The sequence below is a fragment of the Bos indicus x Bos taurus genome, chromosome 26, assembly GCF_003369695.1.
Source record: "Bos indicus x Bos taurus breed Angus x Brahman F1 hybrid chromosome 26, Bos_hybrid_MaternalHap_v2.0, whole genome shotgun sequence".
NCBI lineage: Eukaryota > Metazoa > Chordata > Mammalia > Artiodactyla > Bovidae > Bos > Bos indicus x Bos taurus.
The window spans coordinates 9827789-9853551 of NC_040101.1; the positions used below are offsets into that span (position 1 = coordinate 9827789).

Sequence of the window (25763 nt, forward strand, 5' to 3'; positions counted from 1 at the left end):
ACAGACCTTGGAATGAAGCTTCCGTAATATTAGAGTGAGTGAAACAGGGTCACTGAGTGATGACCTCTATGAAGAAAATTAACTGAAAACCAGAGGCCCAGGGGGTCAGGAAAACTGTATTTTACCGAAGGCCATTTACAAGATGGAAAGAAAACCCAAAGGAAGATGAGGTCAAAGGGACTTTGGGGAAGGTGAATAGCCTTGAAGTTGAAACATCTGCTGAGATGGACATTGTTTCCAACCCAAACACCATGACCACAAGCCGGGGATGGGTCACAGTCTGCGCTAAGTGGGGCCAAGAGACTCTCCATCCCTGACCCCGGGCTGGCCTTTCCACAGCTGCTCTGGGCCATGTGACTTCCCAGGACAGTCCAGATCTCACTGAGCTCTGGTTGTTGGGAAGCCTGGCTTCTGCTACACACAAGGAGACTGTGCAGCCATGAGGCTGGGAGCCTGGACCTTGGAGCCTGGAGCCCCGAGCTCAGGCCCTGCCTTTTATTACGCCTCCTATCTTAGGGACAATGATCATACCTACCGCATAGGGTTGTGGGGGTTAAAAGGGCCAGTGCACACAGCACAGCACACACCCAGAAGCGCTCGGTAAAAGTTAACTCGTCCAAAGGCCTCTTCTTAATCAGGTGTGGTCTGGGCGCCAAGCCCACCAGACACTCAGATGAAAAGCCCGAGCCAGGTAAATTTCTAACCATGTCCCCAGGCACTGGGTGTTAGCCTGGGCCCCTCTTTCTGACTCTCGTTCCCCACCTCCCTCCTCCAGCTTTAAGGCAGGACATCAGCTTTAAAGATGACCAGCTTTAAGGACAGCAACCAGGTGGGGAGAGTTCACCTGGGAAGGTAAGAAGTGAGCACGAGGTCTGGTAGCTGAGAGTGTGATCCTTCCAGGGCACACTAGCTAATGATACGCCCGAGGTCATGCAGGCTCCCCTCGCTTCCACCTCTGCCCGGAGAGCCTGGCACCATCGGTGCTGACAGCCATCTCCTGGGGAGGGGCCAGAGGAGCAGGACCCAGTTTCCACATCAGTCATGTCTCCCCAAACCTGAGTCTAGACACTTGACACGTAATGTTCTTGACCTCTTTTCCTGCCCAGCCAGCATTTTCTAGGGCCTGTGCCATTGCTACCATGCTGGCTGTGGTCAGACATTTTTTTCCCCTTTCTTGGTTAAATGCTACCAAGTGGGGGAGGGACAGCTCAGACTTTCCAAGGGAGGGACAGTGTTACGAAAAGTCTAAGGGCTGCCCTGTTTATCTTTTCTTCAAGCGTTGCACAACCTTTGCTCCATGGAGGGTGGAGAGCACACGCTTCTGGACAGGCCATGGACAGCAGGGAAAAATGGTGGGAGCCCACCCAGGGCCTGGGGATGCCATTAGGACCCGAGTTCCCAAGCTTGTTATTTAATATGTGGTCCTAATCAGATCCTGTACTGGAGGAAAAAGGATGCTATGAAGGTTAGTGTTGAGCAAAAGACCTTAAGGTATTACATCAGTGTCAAATCTCCTCAAGTTGTTAACTGCTTTGTGATTATATTAGAAAAATTCTCTTTATTATGAAACGTTGAAGTATTCAAGGTTAAGGGAACATGATGTATGCAACTTGTCCTCAAAGGATTAAAAAATGTGTGCTAATAGGCACACACAGATGCAAATAATAAAGCAAACAGGTCAGAGACTGAACCAAACAGGGTAAAGGGTACTGAGAGAGCCTTTGCACTATTCTTGTTATCTAATTTGTTTGAAACTATTTTCAAGTAAAATATACTTTTAAACACTAATAAAAACTAAAGTGCCTTTGGCTTAGGAACTTCACTTCTAGGAATTCAATGTGGGAAAATAATCTGAGATGAAAATAAATATATATCGAAGAATGTCACCAAGGTGCTATTTATATCAGTGAAACATTGGAAATAACCTAATAGGCCAAGCATTGGCTGGCATCTAAGGCAAGCCTTGTCGTGGTCACGTGGATAAGACAGGAGCCGAACTGTCAGAGCTAAAGACCTTTGGGTTAGCGATTTGATTGAAAGGGGGGTTAAGAGCAGGCACGAGCCTGGGTTAGCTGGCCCTGCGCTGATCCGGGTGGGAGATGCGGAGGTTTGACCTCTGGCTGGTGCCCACGTGGAGGCCCACAGAGATGGGGTGCTCTTGGGGGGAGGATGAAGTGGTGTCCAGAAGGACTCCCAAGGGCATGACAGTTGGTTGAGGAACACTGGGTAAGGGGTGCCATAAAGGACAAGGGCACCAAGCATCAGGGCTTAGCCTTAACTGTCAGAGAGGTCATACAGGCAGTGGAATGCCTGGGTCTAGAGCCGTTGAGGGGAGGGCCAGGGCTGGAGACAGAAACTGATTTAGGCCTGAGAGCTTTTTTTCTTTTCCCCTTTTCCCAAGTTTCCAAATTTTCCATGATGCATGTGTCTTAATACTGACAGAACTTTAAAAATTATTTATGCAATCGCTTAATTCATTACCATGTGAGTGAGACAGACAGAATCTGCCTGCAATGCAGGAGACCCAGGTTCCATCCCTGGGTGGGGAAGATCCCCTGGAGAAGGGAATGGCTACTCACTCCAGTATTCATGCTTGGAAAACCCCACGGACAGATGAGCCTGGCGGTCAATAGGGTCGCAAAGAGCTGGACACGACTGAGCGACTAACACTTTCACAGTGAAACAGCGGGCACCCAAAGGATCCTTACTCTGCTGAACAGCATCCTTCCCCCTGCCCGAGCACAGGACCCACGTTTTGGCCCCTCCAGAGGCCGGGCTGTCCAGGAGGCCGGGACGTTTGGGATGGAGGAGGCACTGCACACTGCGCATGTCCAGCAGCGGTGTGAGTTCGGCACTCCCCGCCCCATCCGTCTACCCTACCCATCCCCCCTCCCATCCCCACCTCCTACCCCAGAGACTCCTTCCTGAGAGCCAGCTCTGACCTGGGGGACTTCAGCACTTTGTGGAGCAGCTCCTTTGGGACTTTCCGGAGGTGGATCTGTGTCCCCACCAGAGGGACCAAGTTCATCTCCATCCATTTCTCACAGGCGGTGGTGAGGGGCTCTTCCTTGTACTGAGAAGATAGGAAACGCCCATTGAAAAAGGAGTCTCTGGTACTTACCCTGGTGGTCCAATGGTTGCGAGTCTGCATTTCCACTGCAGAGGTGTGGGTTCGATTCGTGGCCGGGGAACTAAGATTCTACCCGCCGAGGGTGCAGGCAAAAAAAAAAAAAAAAAAAATTAAGGTAGAAAGGAATCGCTGATATCTCAGCGCCCTCTGCTGGAATATGATGATCCAACAAGCGTGCTCTTAGAAGGGCCGTGCTGCAGCCCTGCTCAAACCTCTTCAAAACACATGCACTGATAACATTTTCTGAGTGTTTGCGATGCTCAAGGCGCTGCACTAGGTTGATTCAAATCCATCCTGCTACCCTATGAGGTTGGTTCATCATTATTCCTATTTCACCAATGGAAAATCTGAGGCTCCAACATTCCTGCTCTTGCCTGAGGTCATACAACTAGTTAAGTGGTCTGACCTAGTTAAGTGGGCTTGCATGCTGCAATGCAACTAGTTACATGGGCTTGTATGCCGAAATCTCTGGACTGACGTCTGTGACTGATCACGGAAGCTCCACCGGCCTTGGGTCTCACTTTTCTCCTCTGATAATGAGAGTTAGAATACAGCATTTATTGCCAACCCTGACGTACTGACTGGGCCCAAATGGGATGCATTTCCCTCAGTCCCACCAAGAATGTCCTGGAACGTTGTCTGCTGTTTTGATGAGAAAGGCTGTCCCTTTTCCCGCCCTCTTTCCCAATTAAAGCTTTTCTATTTGGGGGTGGGGGGTGTTAAAATATTCTTTTAAAGATAAAATGATTTTTTTTAATTGTTCACTTGGCAAAATAAAAGGTGGGCACAGTTAGGTTGGTGCCATCAGACAGATTTCTTGGCGCTGAAATCCCAGAGTCTGGGTGCTCTTGAGGGTCCCCAAGATGCTGTGTGCCCACCCAGGTTGTTCTCACCGTGCAGCCAGCCAGGTAGAAGTTTTTGATGGTGCTCGGCGTGAGTCCGCTCATCATGACGGTCACACACCTGCAGAGACAGAACACTGTTCCTGGAAGCCCCGGGCTGCGTTCAGGGAAGTGAGAAGCCCCAGAGGTTTTACTCAACCCCATGCCGGCAACAGGGTCCTTTCATGCAAGGGAAAGCGCCGTATTTTAAGATAGTGGACATAGGGTTGGAGGACAAGACCAGCAAGGCTTGTTGCAAAGAGCTCTGGGCTAAGGGAGGTGAGCTCTGAGATCAAATCTTTCCAAAGAAAACAGAGTAGCTTTGGCACCAAGGAGAAGTATTACTATTTAGAGATTAAGCCCCTAAAAGAGCCTTGCTGTTGTTGTTTGGTCGCTAAGTCGTGTCTGACTCTGCATCCCCATAGACTGTAGCCCACCAGCTCCTCTGTCCATGGGATTTCCCAGGTAAGAATACTGGAGTGGGTTGCCATTTCCTTCTCCAGGGGATCTTCCCAACCAAGGGATCAAACCCTCGGCTCCTGCGTTGACAGATTTTTTACCACTGAGCCAAAGGGAAGTTGAAAAGCGCCTTGCTAGGTTTTAATTTTAGCCAGGATGACATTTGGTTGCCTTCCTGCTGAAGGCAAGTTTTTCCTGTACAGACCATTTGAGAGCTTCTTAGAGGGGCCTCCAGTCCTATTTCCTCTCTGTATGAGAGTAGACTGAAAAAGCAACTTTCTGATGAAAATCTCCATCCTTTTCACACCTAGGCCTTATTTACTTGTTGTTCAGTCAGTCGCTCAGTCATGTCTGACTCCTTTCAACCCTATGGACTACAGCACGCCAGGCTTCCCTGTCCTTCAGTATCTCCCTGGAGTTTGCTCAAACTCATGTCCCCTGAGTCGACAATGCTATACAACCATCTCATCCTCTGTGGTCCCCTTCTCCTCCTACCTCAATCACTCCCAGCATCGGGGTCTTTTCCAATGAGTCGACTCTTTGCATCAGGTGGCCAAAGTACTGGAGCTTGGTTCATTTATTTATCAAGGATCTGTTTACTGAGCACTTACTGTGCGCCAGGCACCCTTTGAGGCACTTGGGTTACCAAGAACAAAGCCAGTGGGCCCAGCACACATTAACATACAGACAGGTGACCACATTATGACAGCTGTATCCCAAAGCCGATAACACAGAGAGGCTCTGGTCACTCTCCTCCCAAGCCTCAGGCTCTCCTCTGCTGGCAAAACCAGGTAGAACCTGCTCCTATGGCCTTCGAGGTCTGCATGACCTGCAGTCAGCCTAACTGCCCCACCCACCTTTCCCATCATCTTTCCACATCCCTCCCTGACTCTAGCCACATTGATTCTCAGTGACCAAGCAGTTCCAATTTCTATGCTCTCATCGGCAGGAAGCCCCCTCTCTCACATCCTTGACAGCTGGACTCCTCCCAGGCTCAGTTCAAGTACCACCTCCTCTTGGAAGTCTCCGTGGTTGCTACTCCCCACGTGTTCCCTTTGCTTTGATTGCCATGCCCTTGTTCAGCCTGGGGCTTCTGCCTCCTTGAAGCCAGAGACTGCCAGGCAGCAGCCCTCCCAGCATATATGCATCCCAAGAGTCTCGTCTGCGGCAGCCTCTGTGGCAGGTTCTGGAAATACCTGCCAAGTACAAGGCTCCTCCGCTCCTGGGGCTCCTGGGCTCGCCGTGAGCCAAGCTCACAGATCAGCGAGGGGAAACCAGCTGTGAGAGGGGCCATGCGGAAGGTTCAGGCCCCACCCCTCACCACGGGCGGTGTTCTTCAGGTGCTGGCTTTGCCAGGGGAGATGCGTGGGCGGAATTAGCTGGGTTTGAAGCTGGGACGCAGAAAACAGTGCTCCTCACACCTTCCCCCATGGTCCCCCTCCTCACCGTGAGCCTCCCTAGCTGGGCGGGCCTGGAATGGTCAGATTTCCCAGACCGGAGGACAGAGAGCAAGTTCTGGGGCCACCCAGGCCAGCTGCCTGCGAACTCAGAGAGGCCGGGGATCTCCACTTCCGGAAGGTCTAGCGGCATCAGGCAGTAACTCACAGATGGAGTTCAACTTTGCACGGATGCAAGGAAATGTCCTTCCAGCCCTGTGGGCCTGGAGGGACCCAAGTGACTCTTCAGGAGGGTGTGTGTGTGTGTGTGTGCAGGCAACAACCAGTAACTATGATCCCAGTTGTGTCAAAGCAGTCACTGATGCAAATGATGTGTGCGTCTAAGGAGCAGCGCCCTGTATAATCCACACACACACACACACACACTTCATCCCCTGAAGATGGGTGGCCTCGAGGGTGGGTGATTCAGACAGTGGCCATCCAGCGGTTTTGCGCTGGCGGGGATCTCAGCCAAGATGACCTCTGAGAGCCCATCCAGCGCACCTGGGGTGGCAATGCTATCAGAGTGACCTGGGGGACTTCTGCTCACCCACATACACAGTCGTGTGCATGCACACTGAGGCTTGCACTGCCACATCCCTGCCAGCTGCACCATCAGCCTCTCGAAGGCAGGCAACACCCACCCCAGCTGGGTGTCAGGCCCGCCTGGCTCTGAACTAGGATTCCAGCCCCACCACAGTCATCTGCAGCACCTCGGGGAGGGCCCGTGAGCCCTAGGCGGGCCCAGATTTGCCCATCAGCGGAATGATAGTCTTGGCTCAGTATCCGGAGCCCTCCCTGCTCAGGCATTCAAGATAAGGCATGTGGAGGAGGAAAGAAAGGATGACCTGCCATTCCTGACTCTGCCCCAGATAAGCCAGAGTGAGGGCTCCAGAAGGACCATGGGGCTTCAAATCTGGCCCCCGGTACGGCAGCCAAGCCTCACAGACAGGAGGTGGCTGGAGGGAAGCTGGCCTTCCAGATTTGGGGTCAGAGATATCTCCCTGCATGGCACCAGTCACTGAGAAACACCTGTGTACAGAAGCTGTGATTTCATAGTGATGATACGTCACAAGGCTACGTTCAGCTAAAGTCACGTGACACACAATGGCCGGGGAGCGGGGATTCTCAGGAAAACCTGGACCAGGGTCAAGGTCAGACGCCTTGGTTCACCTCGAGACTCCACGACCTGTCCCTGCCTATGACAGCTAACCTCCCATCCCCCAGCCATCCACCAGTCTGGCCAGGCTGACATGCTGGAGTCCCTTGTCTGTGTGTCCTCTGCGGCCACAACCAGACCTCTGACCGCCTGCACCCCTGGGTTCAAGAGGCATCTGCATCACCAACGAGGCTTCAAGATGCTCCAGACTGAGGATCTGGCCAGAGTTATTTCAGGTGACCCCAGAAATGAGGCATTGACTCAAAAAAAAAAATCTGTGGGGTTGAATCTGGCGAGGTGAATTCTATTAAAAATGAGTTAGGTCCTTGGAAGAGATACTGCCCCTGCCTTTTACAGAGCTGCGGATGTCCTCTGTAGGCTAGGATGGGAAGTCCATTCATTCATTCCCTCAAATGAAGAAACGGAAGCTTAGGGTGGTGAAACAAACCAGGCAAAGCACCCCTGCCCTAAATCTCTTGTCTACTGAATTGCATCAGGAAGTAAGAAATCAAAGGGCGACAAGAAACCACCCCTGTGTTCAGGATGTGAGAGTAGTAAGCACACATCTGTGGAAAATCCCCAGAGAAGGGACAGAATATTCGAGAAAAATTAATCAATGCTTTTCCATTTGGTTCACTTACCTTTCATAAGCATTGATGGAGTGTAGGATTATTAGATGATACCAAAAAAAAAAAGTGTGAAGAGCCAACTCGTTGGAAAAGACCCTGATGCTGGGAAAGATTGAGGACAAAAGCAGGAAAAGGCAGCAGAGGATGAGATGGCTTCACTGACTCAATGGACATGGGTTTGAGCAAACCCCAGGAGATAGTGAAGGACAGGGTAGCCTGGCGTGCTGCAGTCCATCGGGTCACAAAGAGTCTGACCCAACTGAGTGGTTGAACAACAACAAAAAAAAGGTGGGGGAGGGAGTTCTAAGAAATGCTCCTCCAAACTGCAGGTACCAATTTTACTTGAAATTAATTTTATATAACACAGAATTTTCCATTTGAGAATCCCCCACCTTTCACACCACCCCACTTCACTCTTTCCCAATGTCTCGAAGACAGTTGGACAGGAGCTTCAGAGGGCAGGGACCCTGCCCATCAGGCGCCCACTGCCTCTCTGGTGTCCTGGAAAAGCCCATGAAGTCATTCTTAAAGGAACACACGCATGAAGGTGTGGTTCAATCAATGGCTGAGCCAAATCCACCTGGCCCAGGGCCACTGAGGCGAGGGGGAGTGGGAAGGGTCGGGACCACCAATGAGAGAGTGACGTCACCACCTCGTCTGAGCAAATCGGAACAGGAGGTGTTAGGGGGGCAGGTTCTGGGGCCCCTGGAGCCCTCGGGGTCCTGGCTGCTCTACCAGGAGGCTGGGCGGCCTCACCTTTGAAACAGGCTGCCAAACTGGAGGATGTGAGCAGCGGCCAGCACGCCCAGCACGTCATCTAGGCATATCTTCACCTCGTGCATGTAGAGGTTCTTCAGGGCCGTGGCGAAGGCTGGGGAGGCAGCATCCAAGGGCCAGCCATCAGCCTGGGGGCTCTGCAGCCCCCTGTCCCCCACGTCCAGGCGTCCCCTGCCCTCTACCCTTCACCACCAGCGTGCTGGAAGAGTGTCCCGAGTTGGGGACGGGCAAGATGCAGCAGCCAGAACGCACCCGCTCGGACCTGGGTGCAGACGCTGCCCAGGCTCCCAGCCCCCAAAGCAGTTGAGGATGAAGCTAAAGAAAACAGGGCTCTTATGAAAAATCTTGTGTGAGTCTGGGCCTTGGGGCTTCTGTCCTAACCTGGTGGGTCTGCGGCCTGGACAGGGAGGTGGTCACCGCCCAACATGTGTGCAAGGAGGCACGCTTTGTTTTCTTTGGACATACTTAACAGCAGGTTGTCCTCAGATTGTCTGACTCTCTGTGACCCCATGGACTGTAGCCTACCAGCCTCCTCCATCCATGGGACGTTCCAGGCAAGAGTACTGGAGTGGGTTGATTGTCATTTCCTTCTCCAGACGATCTTCCTGACCCAGGGATCAAACCCCGGTCTCCCACGTTGCAGTCAGACGCTTTACTGTCTGATCTATCAAGGAAGCCTTCCTCAGAGTCTGGGGTCTTCAAAAAGGTTAAGGACCCCTGGGAAGAGCCAGGATAATGTGCTAGTCCCCAGTTAGGGGCAGACGGACCCAGCTTATTCCAAGTCCTGCCTGATCCCAAACAGTGCTGGAGTGCGTTCGGGGCACTCAGAGGACAACTAGCCCCATCGAGGCTGGACAATTTCCTGAGGGCACGAGACAGCAGGTTGTATTAACGCCTGTCAGCAGGTATTTCTAAGTGGCCAGGATGGGAGGGGGAGAGGCTGAGCCCAAGGAAGCCCTCTGGGCTGCTGGAAGGCAGCCGGAAGGGGCCCTGCGGGGAATGGCGGGGGCTGGGGGCTGCGGGGGCAGGGGGGCGATGCCCAGGGCAAGGATGGGCCTGAGAGCGCTGCCTGGGCGCTACGGCCCATAAGGGCTGTGACATCGTCCTTCCCGGGTCCATCTGGGAAGGCTGCTTCGGCCTCTTTACAAGGATGAGCACCTCTCTGTAGCACAATTCCCCATTCTTTCATTTCCCCAAGTTGGCCCCGCCTCCTGCCCCGCCTCCTGCGCCTCCGAGCTGTTTACTAAGGAGGCGCTGAGCGCTGTGCGCCTCCAGTTTGTGGTGTTTGATTTGCTTTCAAACCTGAGAGGGCTGCTGTTCAACGACGTTCTCAGAATGCCAGGACAGGGGCACGTTACCTTCTCTCGTGACCAGAGGGTCATTGATCTTCAAGGAGAGGATCATCTTCTTCACGGGGCGCTGTTCTCGGCTCCTCCCAGGCTGCTGGGCTAGGGAGAGAAACGGGACCAGGGTGCACAGGTGTGACAGCCGCAGTGCAAGGCACAGTGTGAGGCTGCAGGACCGTGAGCACAACCTTGACCTTGGCGTGGATCACGCTGTGCTTTGCTTATCTTTATTTGCTTTTTTTTTTTTTAGTGAATGTGTGGTTGAAATGATTATTTATTTTGAAATAGTTGAAGACTCGTAAGAAGTTGCAGTTTTCATTCCAATCCCAAAGAAAGGCAATGCCAAAGAATGCTCAAACTACCACACAATTGCACTCATCTCACATGCTAGTAAAGTAATGCTCAAAATTCTCCAAGCCACGCTTCAGCAATATGTGAACCGTGAACTTCCTGATGTTCAACCTGGTTTTAGAAAAGGCAGAGGAACCAGAGATCAAATTGCCAACATCCGCTGGATCATCGAAAAAGCAAGAGAGTTCCAGAAAACCTTCTATTTCTACTTTATTGACTGCCAAAGTCTTTGACTGTGTGGATCACAATAAACTGTGGAAAATTATGAAAGAGATGGGAATACCAGACCACCTGATCTGCCTCTTGAGAAATGTGTATGCAGGTCAGGAAGCAACAGTTAGAACTGGACATGGAACAACAGACTGGTTCCAAATAGGAAAAGGAGTACGTCAAGGCTGTATATTGTCACCCTGCTTATTTAACTTCTATGCAGAGTACATCATGAGAAACGCTGGACTGGAAGAAACACAAGCTGGAATCAAGATTGCTGGGAGAAATATCAATAACCTCAGATATGCAGATGACACCACCCTTATGGCAGAAAGTGAAGAGGAACTAAAAAGCCTCTTGATGAAAGTGAAAGTGGAGAGTGAAAAAGTTGGCTTAAAGCTCAACATTCAGAAAACGAAGATCATGGCATCCGGTCCCACCACTTCATGGGAAATAGATGGGGAAACAGTGGGAACAGTGTCAGACTTTATTTTTTGGGGCTCCAAAATCACTGCAGATGGTGACTGCAGCCATGAAATTAAAAGATGCTTACTCCTTGGAAAGAAAGTTATGACCAACCTAGATAGCATATTCAAAAGCAGAGACATTACTTTGCCAACGAAGGTCTGTCTAGTCAAGGCTATGGTTTTTCCTGTGGTCATGTATGGATGTGAGAGTTGGACTGTGAAGAAGGCTGAGCGCCGAAGAATTGATGCTTTTGAACTGTGGTGTTGGAGAAGACTCTTGAGAGTCCCTTGGACTCCAAGGAGATCCAACCAGTCCATTCTGAAGGAGATCAGCCCTGGGATTTCTTTGGAAGGAATGATGCTGAAGCTGAAACTCCAGTACTTTGGCCACCTTATGCGAAGAGTTGACTCATTGGAAAAGACTCTGATGCTGGGAGGGATTGGGGGCAGGAGGAGAAGGGGACGACAGAGGATGAGATGGCTGGATGGCATCACTGACTCGATGGACGTGAGTCTGGGTGAACTCCGCGAGTTGGTGATGGACAGGGTGGCCTGGCGTGCTGTGATTCATGGGGTCGCAAAGAGTCGGACACGACTGAGCGACTGAACTGAACTGAACTGAATCATGTCCCCATGGGCCAACTTTTCCCAATGATCAGACACAACTACTGTGACTTTCAAAGCAGGGACATTGAAGGTCACACTGACAGCGGCCCTCCCCCTTCCCTCCCTCTTTCTCTCATTAGGCTGTGAGCAGCCTGAGGGCTTCTCAGGTGGCTTAGTGGTAAAGATTCCCCTTCAATACAGGAGGCACAGAGACACAGGTTCGATCCCTGGGTTGGGAAGATTCTCTGGAGGAGGAAATGGCAACACACTCCAGTATTCTTGGCTGGTGAATTCCATGGACAGAGGAGCCTGGCGGGCTACAGTCCATAGGATTGCAAAGAGTCTGACAGGACTGAAGTGACTTAACACGCATGCATGCACTGAAAATCTTGGAAACAAGAGTCCCAGGGCTGGACACAACTGGTGGTGCTTGCAGGGGAGACACTGAGAAGTTGTGACAGTTCGGCCACTGAAGTCTCATTCCCGCACCTGCCTGATGTCCCCCAGCCGGGCCCAGCCTCTAGCACGGGGCTGCAATTAGAACGGCTGTCTTAGGAGGGCCCCATCCTTCAAGTGAGCCTGTTCTATGTCTTCTGTGTGTGTGGTTTTTTGGCCGCACCACATGGCATGTGGGATCCTTAGTTCCCTAACCAGGGATTGAGCCTGTGCCCCTGCAATGGATGCTTGGAGTCTGAACCACTGGACCACCAGGGAGGTCCCAACTGACACCACTCTAGACTTACTAAAGGCATTAACGATAGCACTGTTTTCCCCTTCCAAATTCTCTTGACTTTCCGAAACTACAATGAGACATCACCTCACACCAGCCAGAATGGCTATAGCAAAACAATACGTGCTGGAGGGGGTGTGGGGAGAAGGGGACTCTCCTACGCTGTTGGTGGGAAGGTAAATTGATACCACCACTATGGAGCTTCCTTAAGTAAAAATAGAGTTTTTTCTTATTTTTAGAGTTTTTTCAAACACCATATGACCCTCCAGTCCCACTCTTGGGCATACATCCGGAGGAAAACATGAGCTGAAACGATCCGTGCATGCCAATGTTCACTGCAGCACTGTTCATGAGAGCTGAGACGCTGAAGCAACCTAAATGTCCATCGACAAAGGAACGGATAAAGATGTGGCACGTGTATACAATGGAACATTACTCGGCCCTTAAAAGGAATGGAAAAATGCCATTTGAAGCATCATGCATGGACCTAGAGAGTATCGTGCTGAGTGAAGTCAGACAGAGAGGAAGAAATATCTTAAGGCATCCCTTATATGTGCAATCTAGAAAGAAATGATACAAATGAACTTAGTTACAAAACGGAAAGATTCACAGACTTATGGTTGCTGGGGGAAAGGGGTAGTTAGGGAGTTTGGGATGGACATGTACACACTGCTATATTCAAAATGGATAACCAACAAGGACCTACCGCACAGCACAGGGAACTCTGCTCAGTGTTATGTGGCAGCCTGGATAGGAGGGGAAGTTTGGGGGAGAATAGGAAAAAAAACACAAATTCTCTTGATTTTCAAGGCACCCACTGTCTGGACCTCCACAGCCTTTCACTGGTTTCCCAGGAAGAGCTGTGACCTGGGCACAGGGGCCATGGGCAAAGAGCTTGGTGTCACTTTGAAGACAGTGGGACAAACGCATAGGAAGAGCAAAGAAGATTCTGAGGCAGTGTGAAGCTCGTTACTGTTCTGTGGGAATGCCGCAGCCTGCTCTGGGCTCCCAGCTCACTCGGGAAGGGCTGAGTCAGAGGCTCCGTGGCCGGGAAGATTCCGGCAGGCAGCCAGGTTCCTCCTCCTGGCTCAGGGCAGGGCGGTGACAGAGGGCTCCGGCAGCCTATCTGGCTCTGGAATATCAGAGCTTTACTGCCACGTCCTGGAAATGTGATTCCATCCTGGCTGGCATGCCGGCTGCCCCGCAGGCCTCGAATTTTTCCATGGCACCTGCTTATGAGGTGTCTGGAGGAGACGCCACTCTATATTACCTGAGAAGAAGCTGGCAAGGCTGCAGGAGAGGAACGTGTGGGACAGATAAGGAGCGACTGGGGATTACTAGGATTAAAAATCAAGAGAAAAAAGAAAGAAGTGACCTAAATAGCTTTGGGTGTGAGGTGGAATTAAGAAAAGAGAAACGAAAGGAAAAGAACAAAGAAAATTGATGGACACGTGTAAAGCTCCAACAAGCACGCTTAGGGCCAAACAAGCCACAGATGTCAAAACCATGCCCTCTTTCTAGAAAACCCATCTTCGGACTCAGCACCCACCCATATTCTCAAAGAAGTAGGCAGAGCCTCCTCCGTAGCAGGTGGAAAAGAATGTGTTCTTGTGAAAAAATACCTGACGCTTACTGAGTGCTCACGCTGTGCCAGGCTTTGCTCTAGAACTTTACACCTGTTCCTCCTCCACAGCGAAACACAACAGAACCATTATCCCATTTTACAGCCACGGAGACTGAGGTTAAGTCCGGTGATGAGGTCAGACCACGAGCCTTGTTCTTAATTGTAAGGGTGATCGTGGTCCCCCAACAAGTATCCAAATGCCCATCTGGGGCCTCTCTAACCAGAGGTCCTTGGGGCGCCCGCCCTGGGTGAGAACCTACCTTGCAGAATCTTCACTGACTCCTTCTCAGGGTTTGCGTTGCCCCGGGCCAGGCCCATCAGGTAGAGCTTGGCCAAGGTCTCGGACTGAAAAAGCTGGGGCTGGTGGAGTTCCCATTTGAAGCCAAGGCATTCGAGAACCACATCTGAGGACGGGAAAAGATCCTGAGCAAAGGGTGTCGCAACGCCCCGACCTGAACACGCTGTCACTCTTTCTCCCGCATCCTCTCTGTCCGTCCCGTTACTGAGCAGACGAGTGGACAGGCAGCCTCGCTGGGCCTTTCAGGAACAAAGCTCCAGCCCCACGGAGCTTCCTGACAGCCAGGTGGATCCGATGGGCAGACTCACAGGGTAACTTAGAAAGTGATAAATGTCCACCAGGGCTGCCGACCAAGAGGGGCACATAGGCTGCCCTCCAACTCGGGGGCTGGAATCCATGGGGCAGGGACACTGGCTGCCACACTCTTGGAGTGGGGCTCACCTTGTCTCCCCCATTACCGACTGAGCGACTACCACTTTCACTTTCAATTCTCTGTTTTGGGGGGGATGGAGGGAGCTGTCCTGAGCACGGGAGGATGTTCAGCAGCACCTCTGGCCTCTACCCACTGAATACCAGTAGCCAGTCTCCCACCCCAGAATTGTGACAACCCAGGATATCTCCAGACATTGTCGAATGTCCTCTGAGGAGAAAAATTGCTACCTGGTCCCCTGTTGAAAAAGTACTGGGCTGTCATTGTTTATTTGCTAAGTCGTGTCTGACTCTTGTGTGACCCCATGGATTGCAGCCCGCCAGGCTCCTCTGTCCATAGAGATTCTCCAGGCAAGAATACTGGGGTGGGTATATTCCTCCTCCAGGGGATCTCCTCCTCCAGGGGATCTTCCCGACCCAAGGATAATACTCTTGGCTTCTGCAATGGCAGGCAGATTCTTTACCTCTGAGCCACCAGTGAAGCTGGGCCGTTAGTGCCTTATTATTACCACCAGAAAGGCAACAGCATTACAGAAAAAAGCCCATATCCCCAGAGAGCAGAGTTCTCATCGGCATTGCTTTCCTCAAGGGAATGGAGGTCATCAGAAAGCCCAAGCTCACAGGGATGAAATGGGCTTACAGTGTGAAGAGGGTTCTTTATGCGGTAGCATAAATAATTTTAAAAAAAAGAAGAAGAGACTTGGCTAGGAAGGCAGATGGAGGATCCAGAGATACCCAGCCAAGTGAGACAGGAGAGGCTGTGGGTAAATGGGGCTCTGAGGCTGCACTCCTGCATTAGCACAGAGCTGTGGAGAAGGGAGCCACGCTTGGGGTGATCCCTCCAAACCCTAAATCCCAGTGCCGGACAGGACCTGGGGTTCACCAGCCCCACCTCCTATACTTCTTGGCTTTGTTATTATTTTGACTGTGTGACCTTGGGCACCTGTTTCCTCTTCTGTTACAATTATTGTTATTCACCAGCTTTACGATGTTGTTCGGTGCTGGGAGTCGAGAACCTGGGTTTTCATCTCAAATCTTGGGTCACCCTAGGTGACAGACTGGCTCTGCTGGATTAGAAGGAACTTTCCCCCAAGACAAGATTGCAGAGAAAGGGCAGAACTGCAGATAAAGAGTGTCCCTGCCCCCCCACTTCTGCTTTCAGGCTGGCAACGCAGGGCTGACAACACAACCCATCTGGAACTCTTTCTCCTGAGTCTGGAGACAGCCTCACAGTACTTCTCACCCCCCTCCCACCCCACCATCAACCAGAAGTGAAAGGTAAAAAGAAATCGATGAGCCTCCACTGGAGAGGGAGGCTGGCTCTGACCTCAGACGGCCATGCCGTGGGGTGGGGTTTATCCATAAATGCTCCACCAAGGAGCTGACTGTCCAGGCCCCTCGTGGAGCTCAGTGGGACTTTCCCAGCTGGACAGACCCAGTCTGACTCCTCATCCTACTGCAGATAAGTCCTCTTGGATGAATGCAGATGTGGGCGTCCAAGTGTGACTGCTTAGAGCCCCGAGGGACCCAGAACAGCTGCCCCGGGCTGGATGAGTCTCTGCTTCGTCTTCCAATCCAGTCTTAGTAAACTCGGCAGGTCCATATTCATCACGGCCATTAGCATATGAAAATGTGTTTGCCAAGCTTGATTTCCTTCGTTGTGCATTTGGGAAATAATTTTGATGGCACCTATTTACATGTTGGGAATTCCCAGTGAAATGAAATGAAGTGAAAGTCATGTCCAGCTCTCTGCGATGGCATGGACTATACAGTCCATGGGATTCTCCAAGCCAGAATACTGGAATGAAGCCTTTCCCTTCTCCAAGGGATATTAGTGGTAAAGAACCCGCCTGCCAATGCAGCAGTCATAAGAGATGTGGGCTCCATCCTTGGGTCAGGAAGATCCCCTGGAGTAGGAAATGGCAACCCGCTCCAGGATTCTTGCCTGGAACATTCCATGGACAGAGGAGCCTGGCAGGCTGCAGTCCATGGGATTGGAGAGTCGGACACAACTGAAGCGATTTAGCACACGTTACACGTGGGACATTGTGCAGTCAGCAAGAACAGAAGCTTCCAGACTAGTGACCTGGCCACTGGTTTTCTTCCACAGAGACCACATGATGCCTCTGAGATTAGCAACGTTCTGAGGAGTTCACTGGTGACAGGAACTCACCTGCCTCTCTGCTTTGGATGGTCTTGTTCTTCAAATTCTCAGGGAAAATCTTCTGAATTTGTGAAATGCATAACCTCAAGAAAAAAAAATACAAACACAAAAAAAATCCAGGAGTTAACACTGACATTTTTCTTGATCTGCAACAAGTTATCATTCCAGTGTAAGCATCCCTAAAGCATTCCTGAACCAAACTTATCACCTCTCTCCTGTTGGGACAGTTTCCTCAGGTCCCCAGGGGTCTACCAGTCTGACAAACTGTAAGCTCTGTCTGATGACCAGCTCAAATCACTCATTCCTGTTGTCAATTTGTGAGCATCCTTACCACGGACGTATGTGAGGTTGCATCTGGATGCTGAATGACACCTCTTTGGGTAAATGTCTAAAACAAAGCCTAGCATATAGTAGGTGCTCAATAAATAACCGCTGGAGAAAGGAAGAGAGGGTTCTGCACATGTCTGGGAAATTAACTCAGCAATACTTCTGGTTAGCGTCATGCATGCCCCAATGTGTCCACCATCAAACTCAAAATCTTCCCAAGGGAGTTTCCCAGTAGCCTAGCGGCTAAGATTCTGGGCTTTCACTGCCATGGTCCTGGGTTCAATCCCTTGTCAGGGAACAGATCCTGCAAGCTAAGCAGCATGGCCAAAAAATGAAGAAGAATCCACCCTGAGCCAAACCCCAATCCTCTGCCAGGATATAGCACCACCCGCCTCCAGTTGCCCAAGCCAGTATCCTGAATGTTGTCTCACCTGATCATTTGCCCAGATCTAATGGAATGTCTTTTGAATTCATCCATATCTCCTTGGGTGAATCCTTGCCCTTGTTACTGTGACCTTCATCCAAGCCACCAGTATCTCCCCCCAGTCGCTGCCAGGTACCAGGCGTCCATCTGGTGCCCTCTGATGCACACCGCACACTGCAGCCTGACCATCTGAAACGCCAGTCTGATCTTGCCTCTCTCCTGCTGAGAATCTTCGATGTCTCCTCCATTGCTCCCAGGGGCAAGCCAGCCTCGGTAGCGTGGCTAACCAGCTTGTGCCTGTCTCTGCAGCCTCATTTCCCTGCACTGCCTGCTCCAGCCCTTCTCAAGAGTCGGAACCCAGCGCCTCTTGCTTCCCATCTGTGGACGCATAGCTCCCTCTCCTTCTCAGTGGACGAACGTCCACTCGTCCTCCAGATAAGCTTAGTGTTTGTTTCCTCTGGGGAGGCTAGGTGGGAAGCCCTAAACACCGCCTGTCCCGAGATTTCCCCCTGTTAAAACTCCTTCTGCAGGGTCTTCTAGTCACCTATTTCCCCACACGCCCTCTGGGTTAGGCTCCGCAGCCTTTAGAGACAAAGTCGGCGTTTTATTTACTGCTGCAGCCCAGGACTCTTGCCTGGAAAATCCCATGGATGGAGGAGCCTGGTGGGCTGCAGTCCATGGGGTCACTAAGAGTTGGACATGACTGAGCAGCTTCACTTTCACTTTTCACTTTCATGCATTGGAGAAGGAAATGGCAACCCACTCCAGTGTTCTTGCCTGGAGAATCCTAGGGACAGGGGAGCCTGGTGGACTGCCATCTATGGGGTTGTGCAGAGTCGGACACGACTGAAGCGACTTAGTAGCAGCAGCAGCCCAGGCAAGGCCATGATGAATGTGCTCGATAATATCAAGGATTGGGTGGTAACAAAGATAAGACTCTTTCCCCTCAACACTAGATTCGTCCCACTGAGCAAGGACAGGCAACAAAGCTGGAGTCACACAGTCACAGTCATTCCAAGAAATCCAACCAGCCAAGGGACACTCGCCACAATCCAGCCAGGGTCACCTTTGCCATGCTGTTTTCCCGTGATGCCGGAAATCTTGGTGGACCAGGGTGTCTGCAGGAGGGCTTGGGTGGGGGAGCCTGTGTACAGAATAATATTGACCACATGCTGCCATTTCCAAGCAGAAATGATGATTGCAAGTGACTCAGCCTCAGGAAGGCAGTGGGAGCTAGACTTGTTTATCCCACAGGAGCAGGGGGACTGACCCAAGCCAGACTCCAAGCCCCTAGTGGCTTGGGTCACACATCTGGCAATGGCTGGCTAAGGTCAGGAGTTCAGGCTGTGATCTCAAAATGGAGCAACAGATTTTGGAAATAATGGGGCAATGGCCATGAACTCAACTATCCTCAACAAACATTCGAGTCATCGGTTGAGCCAGGAGACGGCAGGCAACAGAAGTAATCCCACTGCCTTTTCCTGGTGTCTTGGCTGCTTGCCAAGAAAGATCGTTTATTCCGCAGGCTCTGCAGCTCCCGAAGTTGAGGCTAATTTCAGGCTCATCGGAAAAGCTGATGGAACACATGGCATCTGTGAGTTGTCCTCTTCACTCTGTGGGACTAAGTGGCCTGGGATGAAGCAGGATGTTGGGAACATGCTGTAAGTCTGGGGCTCACTCCCAAGATAGAGAAATGAGAGAAGAAAAGGTGGGGGGACACTTTCCTGGCAGTCCAGCGGTTAAGACTTTGATTTCCAATACCGGGAGTGTGGGTTCAATCCCTGGTCAGGGAGCTGAGATCCTACATGCTTTGGAGCCAAAAAGCCAAAACATAAAACAGAAGCAATATTGTAACAAATTCAACGAAGTGAAGTGAAAGTCACTAAGTTGTGTCTGACTCTTTTGCTACCCCATGGACTGTAGCCTGCCAGGCTCCTCTGTCCACCGGGATTCTCCAGGCAAGAATATTGGAGTGGGTTGCCATGCCCTCCTCCAGGGGATCTTCCCAATCCAGGGATCGAGCCCAGGTCTCCCGCATTGCAGGCAGATTCTTTACCAACCGAGCCACCAGGGAAGCCCAAGAATACTGGAGTGAGTGGGTAGCCTACCCTTTCTCCAGGGGATCTTCCTTGACCCAGGAATCAAACAAACCAGGGTCTCCTGCATTGCAGGCAGATTCTTTGCCAACTGAGCTACCAGGGAAGCTCTAACAAATTCAATAAAAGACTAAAAAGAGAGAGAGAAGAAAAGAGGAAAGTCTATTAAGTTTCTCAAAGACAAAAAGACTTCCTGCAGCAGACCACCCAAAGGGCTTCTGACTTGATACCTTCGACATGCAAAAATGAAGGGGAGTAAGTGTTAGTAGCTCAGTCGTGTTCAACTCTCTGTGACCCCATGGACTGTAGCCTGCCAGGCTCCTCTGTCCTTGGAATTCTCCAGGCAAGAATACTGGAGTGGGTTGCCATTTCCTTCTCCAGGGGATCTTCAACATGCAAAACTCCAATTTAATTTTCTGGGAAGAGTAATGCAGACTTTGGACCCACCTCTGGGACTCAGTGCTTCCCTTCTTAAGAGGGAAACGGGGACCACGTGGTGGTCGCTAGGGGCATAAAACGGCTGGTTCTTGGTACACTTGGCGCTGAGCACTCAGTTCTCCTATCAGCGCTACCCCATGGATCATGGTCTCTGGTCCACCTCTCCCAGAACTGCTCTCTGATAAAAACCGATGGGTTCCTTTATATCCTTGGCTCTTAGAGTGGCCTCTTCCCACTCTCCGAGTGGACTCGGCACTGAGATCAGAATGGGAGCAAACATGAGGCAGGATCACCTTTTCCCAGAGTCCAAGCCCCCTAAGCCTCCGGGGAGAGGTCCTTCCTCAGCCGTACTTCTTCATCCTGGATCTCTGGGTTCAGATGTTAGCTGTGTCCATACATGCCAAAGAACCCCAGGGACACCGCATGACACGTGTTAATTGGGTATTTATTTCCCAGACTCCGTTCTAAACTCTCACTAAATTATGTCACATAAATTCCCACGACAACCCTGTAAGAGAGCATCCCCAATATGCAAATAAAGAAACTAAGGCACAAAGAGGTTAGGCTGTTGGCAAGGAGACTCATCTCTCAGGTTCCTTCTCCCCGCAGTCCACACCCCAGTCCCAGTGGAAGGAAGCATAATGAAGAGCCAGAAGAGACAGAGAGATGGAGTCATTGGCATCTCTGAGTGATGGAGCCAAAAGCTCATTGTGTCACAGAAACCCACAGACCCAACCACAAGTACTGGCCAGCTGGGCAGAACCCAGGGCATTGACCTATGAGAGGCACAATTACATTTCTGAAATAAATGCGAAGCTGGGAGCTAGTTAACTCAGCTTTCCACTGCCAGTGATCTGCTTTACAGAACTTGTGAAATACGGATTGATCCAGTGCCTGTCAAAGCCAACAGCGCCCCCAAGTGGGAGAAGCAACAATAACAGCATTGGCGCCAAGAACAGGATTGCTGGTGGGGGCGGGCTGAGGGCTAGGGGGCAAGTGCCCAAGGACGTGTGTGTCGTGAGTACCGTTCAGGACTCCACCCTCCCCGTATCGATCTTGTTAGCTGACAAGTCTGAACGTGCAGAAGGGTTACCAGAATAAGTCCTTTATTTTATTACCTAAATTAAACAAAACCTTTGTTAGGTTCTCCAAGTTTATGTTTCCCACGACCACAAGGAATAAATCCCCACTGAGGAAATAAAGAAGATGAAATTTTGTGTTTGTTAAAGAAAAGCAGTTCCTCCCACACTGTAGTGGACCGCATCCATGGCCCCAAATACACAGCCTTTTCCTGCAGGAACTCCAAAGTGTCTTTCCTGCCCCTTGACTTTGATTTTGATCATGTGACTTGCCTTGGCTGATGGGATGTTAGCGGACATGAGGTGGCTGAAGGTTTGAACAGCACAGGTGCAACTGGGCTTGCCCTCTTACCCTCTGCTGTCACCACGACAAGGACATGCCCAGGCTAGTCGACTGTCTCAGGAACACGACAAGGGGCTAATGGAGCAGATGAAATTCACAGTTGAGCTGAGCCTATGTGGACTGAGCGCCTAGGTGCTCTAGGCCTAGGTGATTGCCTAGGTGGGACACCAGTCATTGGCTGACAGAGCACAGGGCTGACATTCCCCCAAATCGAAGGCCAGGATTAGTACTTAAAACTGCTGCTCAGGCTATAAAGATACATCTCTATTCATTGAGCATCTAACTATTTGCCAGGAACAACACTGATCATTTTCAGTATACCATCTGATTTAATCCTCCAGCTTGCTCTTCAAGTGTGTGTGTGTGTGTGTGTGTGTGTTGGTTGTTCAGTTGTGTCTGACTCTTCGTGACCCCATGGATTGTAGCCCTCCAGGGTCCTCTGTCCATGGAATTCTCCAGGCAAGAATACTGGAGTGGGTTGCCATTCCCTTCTCCAGGGGATCTTCCCAACCCAGGGATCGAACTCATGTCTCCTGCATTGCAGGTGTATTCTTTACCATCTGAGCCACCAGGGAAGCCTTAAATCTACAACTCTTCAAGGGAGATGATATTATCACCATTTCACAGATGAGGAAACTGAAGCTCAAGGAGGTTAAGCCACTGGCTAAAGGTCACAGAAAGAGTGAATGTAGGACAAGGAATTTCAACCCTGTCAAATAAGACTGCTGTGGTGATGCTAGCGGTAAAGAACCCGCCAAGAGCCCGCCTGCCAGTGCAGGAGACATAAGAGATGTGTATTCAATCCCTGGGTCAGGAAGATCCCCTGGAGGAGGGCATGGCAACCCACTCTAGTATTCTTGCCTGGAGAATCCCATAGACAGGGGAGCCTGGTGGGCTACAGTGCATAGGGTTGCCAAGAGTTGGACACAACTGAAGCAACTTAGCATAGCACAATAGTCCTAAAGCCCAGCACCAATGGCCATCACCCCCAGGCCACCACCCCCAGCTTAGCTAAGTGCCAATGGCCACCACTCCCAGCTTAGCTCAGCGATTTCGCAAACCGAGTCCCAGAGACCTCTGCCCCTGTGGCCCAGTCACCATCCTCAGGTTTCTGGATCAGTTTGCCTATATTCCCAGGCCCAGCTCCAGCTCCTGGCCCTGGCGCTAAGGAACACAACAAACTTTGGCAAAAATCCTAAGATTTCTTCAGGGCTCTAACCAAACAAAATATAAAATAAATTCAAATTTGTTTAAGGCCATGAGTAGCCAGTGCCAAAAATAGCAACTCATAGCATTCAACCTTTTTTTTTTTTAAGCTGGGTTCATCCAAGAATTTGGAGACCAAATCCAGATGGGTTTCGGTTTATTCACGTGTGCAGTACCATCATCTGTGGGGTGGGGGGCAACAGAGAGAGGCTGGCTGGTGGGTCTAGAAAGAGAAGACGTGGCTACTTGCTCAGTAAACGTGGAACCAGGAGCTCTTCTGGGCCAGGTGCTGCCCAGGCACAGCCCACACTCAGGTAGATCAGACTGAGTGCTCACAAGGCAGATGCCACCGGTCCAAGGAAGTAGCAGCAGCCAGGCAGGTCCAAAGGGCCAAGGAAATGAAGTGTTTCTTTGGCAAAGAGCTCCAGCTCTGCTTCCCCAGGAAAGGCAGGAAAGAACTTGTAACCTAGAGAAGTGATGCTCCAAGCCATCTGCTTAGAACACTCTGGGAGGGACCAGGGAGCCGGCTTCTCCCCCTGCTGGACATGCATGTTCCTGGGGATGCGAGTTCAAACTCTGAGCGGGGCCATCTCGCTGTGTTTGTCAAGAATCCAATTGATAAACTCAGAATCCTCTTAGGGTCCAAAGTTCCCAGTACAAAGGAAAATCTGGGGGAAAAAATTCTCCGTTTCTCTGGACTTTTATCACCACCCACAGACGTTCTCAAAGGAAGTTTTCACCCTGACCCTGTCCATCCTTAAGGGCTGGTCCCAAAGGCAGCCTTTTTGCAAATACCCAGGACAGCCCACCTGCCCAACCAGTGTGGCCCAAGTACTGGGCACTTCCCAGAAGGGCAGTTCACCCTGCCGTGGGCCTTTGAGCTTCCTACCTGTCTGGGTTCTTCAGAACTTCATCAAAGTCTATGTTGGCAGCCTTGCACATCTGGGAGAGCCCCAGCAGGTCTCCCGAGAAAGGCTGTCTGGGGAAACGCCACCGGTTGGTTGAGCCAGCGATTCGGCGTTCCAGCCGGGGTTTCTGCTGCTTGGGAAGCAAAGAAAGAAAGAATGTCTTTTTCTTTTAACCTCTCATAAATACCAGATTTTCCAAACTCTACAACAGAAAGGAAATTTAAGACAAAATTTAAAGAGCTGGTTAATTTTCAAAGCTGGCCAATATTTCTCCAGAGTCACATTCTCAAGGCAAATCTACTGCATTTAGGAAACAAGACTTTAAGCCACAAAGTAATCTGGAATTTAGCATCTGGGGCAGGAGGTGCCAGGGAGAAAGATACCAAACTTAGGAGATCTGGGGCAGAGACTTTTTGTTTTTTTAATTGCACTAAAATACACAAAACGTCTATTTTTGTTTTGTTTTTTTAATGCTGAAGCTCCAATACTTTGGCCACCTGATGCAAAGAACTGACTCAGTGGAAAAGACCCTGACGCTGGGAAAGATTGAAGGCCATTTCTCTGGACTTTCATCACCACCCACAGACATTCTCAAAGGAAGAAGAAGGGGACAACAGAGGATGAGATGGTTGGATGGCATCACCAACTTGATGGACATGAGTTTGAGCAAAGTTCGGGAGTTGGTGATGGGTGCTTTGATCCCTGGTTGGGAAGATCCCTGGAGAAGGAAAAGGCTACCCACTCCAGTGTTCTGGCCTAGAGAATTCCGTGGACATCCATGGGGTCACAAAGAGTTGGACACGACTGAGCGACTTTCACTCACAACCATGACAACTATGCATTCAGACGATGCAGAACGTTGTCATCACTGCAGAAGCAGGCTTTCTGCTTATCGAGTCATCCCCTAATTCCCCCCTCTCCCACTCCCTGGAAACCACTCATCTGCATTCTGTCTCTATGGATTTCTTGAAATTTTATATAAATGGAATCCTATAATAGTGGCCTTTTATGTCTGTTTTTTCCCTCGGCATGCTTCAAGGTTCAGCCACGTGCCAGAATTTCAGTCCTTTTGACACTCCATTGTGTGGACAGACCACCGTTTGTTTGTCCATTCATCAGCTGATAGAATGATACTTGGATTGTTACAACCTTCTGGCCACTGGCAGTAGTGCTGTAAACATTCATGTATGCGTTTCTGTTTGAACACCTGTTTTCAGTTCTTTGGGTATCACCCCAGGACCGGAACAGCTGTGTCACTGGGCACAGACTTTTCCTTAGACATCTTCTTGAGGGCCTAGGATTCAGCAATTTCCTTAAGGAAGCCGTCCCAATAATGCATGGATGTAAAACCTCAGGTGTGGCGGCTCAAGGAAACTTATCCAGGACAACTGCACCACGAGAGACCCATAGGAATGGGTGAAATTGATTCTAAGCCACACCAGGTACCAGCAAGGTGGTGGGGAGGCAAGGGACCACGGAACGGAGGATCTGATTTCAAGTCTTGTTTCTGCCATGAACTAGTTGTGTGACCTTGGGCAAAGTATTTGCTCTTTTCATCCTCTTAGGCCTCATAGGTTAAATGGGAATAATGCCAATGATAATGAGGATGAAGGTGACTATGAACCATGAGGATGAAGATGCTGTTAAAATGATAAAATAAAAGTTTGGGAACTCTGCTTTAGTATAGCGCCTGGAATATGGTGGATGATTTTGGAGTCTGAATCTAGATACAGCCCTGCTAAAGTGTGAACAGTGGTCTCTGACCGTGGGGCTCCAAACACACACCCCCCCCCAACCCCCGCCACCAGCAGAGTCAGCCAATAAAGCCTGAGGTCCCTGGGGGTGTGGGACCATCCCCCTGAGGGAACCCAGTGGCACACCTGTCACCCAGCGCTTCTGTTCCTCACCATCGCCTGCCCTCCGTGAAACTGAGCTGCTTACCGGATTCAGCATTTTCATGAAGGATCCCGGAGATTGCACAAAAGAGAAGCACCTGGAAGGTGAAAGAGGCAAATTTTAAATTTTCAAAAAACTTCCAAAGGGTGTTTTCAAAACATTATGGAGGAGATTGGCTCAAAGAATCTTTATTTTGCCACAAAAGGAATGAGTAAGCCTCAAATGTGAGTGAGTGATCAAATCAAGTGAAAATCTAATTTTTGAAGGTACATTAGTAGAAAGATGATTCCCTGCTATTGTGCAGGGAAAGTGGCTCAGATTAAGCAAACTAGGAGCTAATCCACAATTTT

The 25763-nt window shown here is 50.6% G+C and overlaps 1 protein-coding gene across 1 annotated transcript in view; it reads right to left on the reverse strand.

Moving 5' to 3' along the window:
* Positions 1–25763, reverse strand: part of BTBD16 (BTB domain containing 16) — a 52692-nt gene that overhangs the window by 25945 nt on the left and 984 nt on the right. Inside the window, exons 2-9 of the mRNA XM_027529190.1 lie at positions 25459–25510; positions 23499–23647; positions 16706–16779; positions 14066–14209; positions 9830–9919; positions 8451–8565; positions 4024–4093; positions 2943–3073 (exon numbers count right to left, since the gene is read on the reverse strand). Coding sequence (XP_027384991.1) covers positions 2943–3073; positions 4024–4093; positions 8451–8565; positions 9830–9919; positions 14066–14209; positions 16706–16779; positions 23499–23647; positions 25459–25476 — 791 coding nt within the window. The 5' untranslated portion in view covers positions 25477–25510. The remainder of the gene's footprint in view (positions 1–2942; positions 3074–4023; positions 4094–8450; positions 8566–9829; positions 9920–14065; positions 14210–16705; positions 16780–23498; positions 23648–25458; positions 25511–25763) is intronic.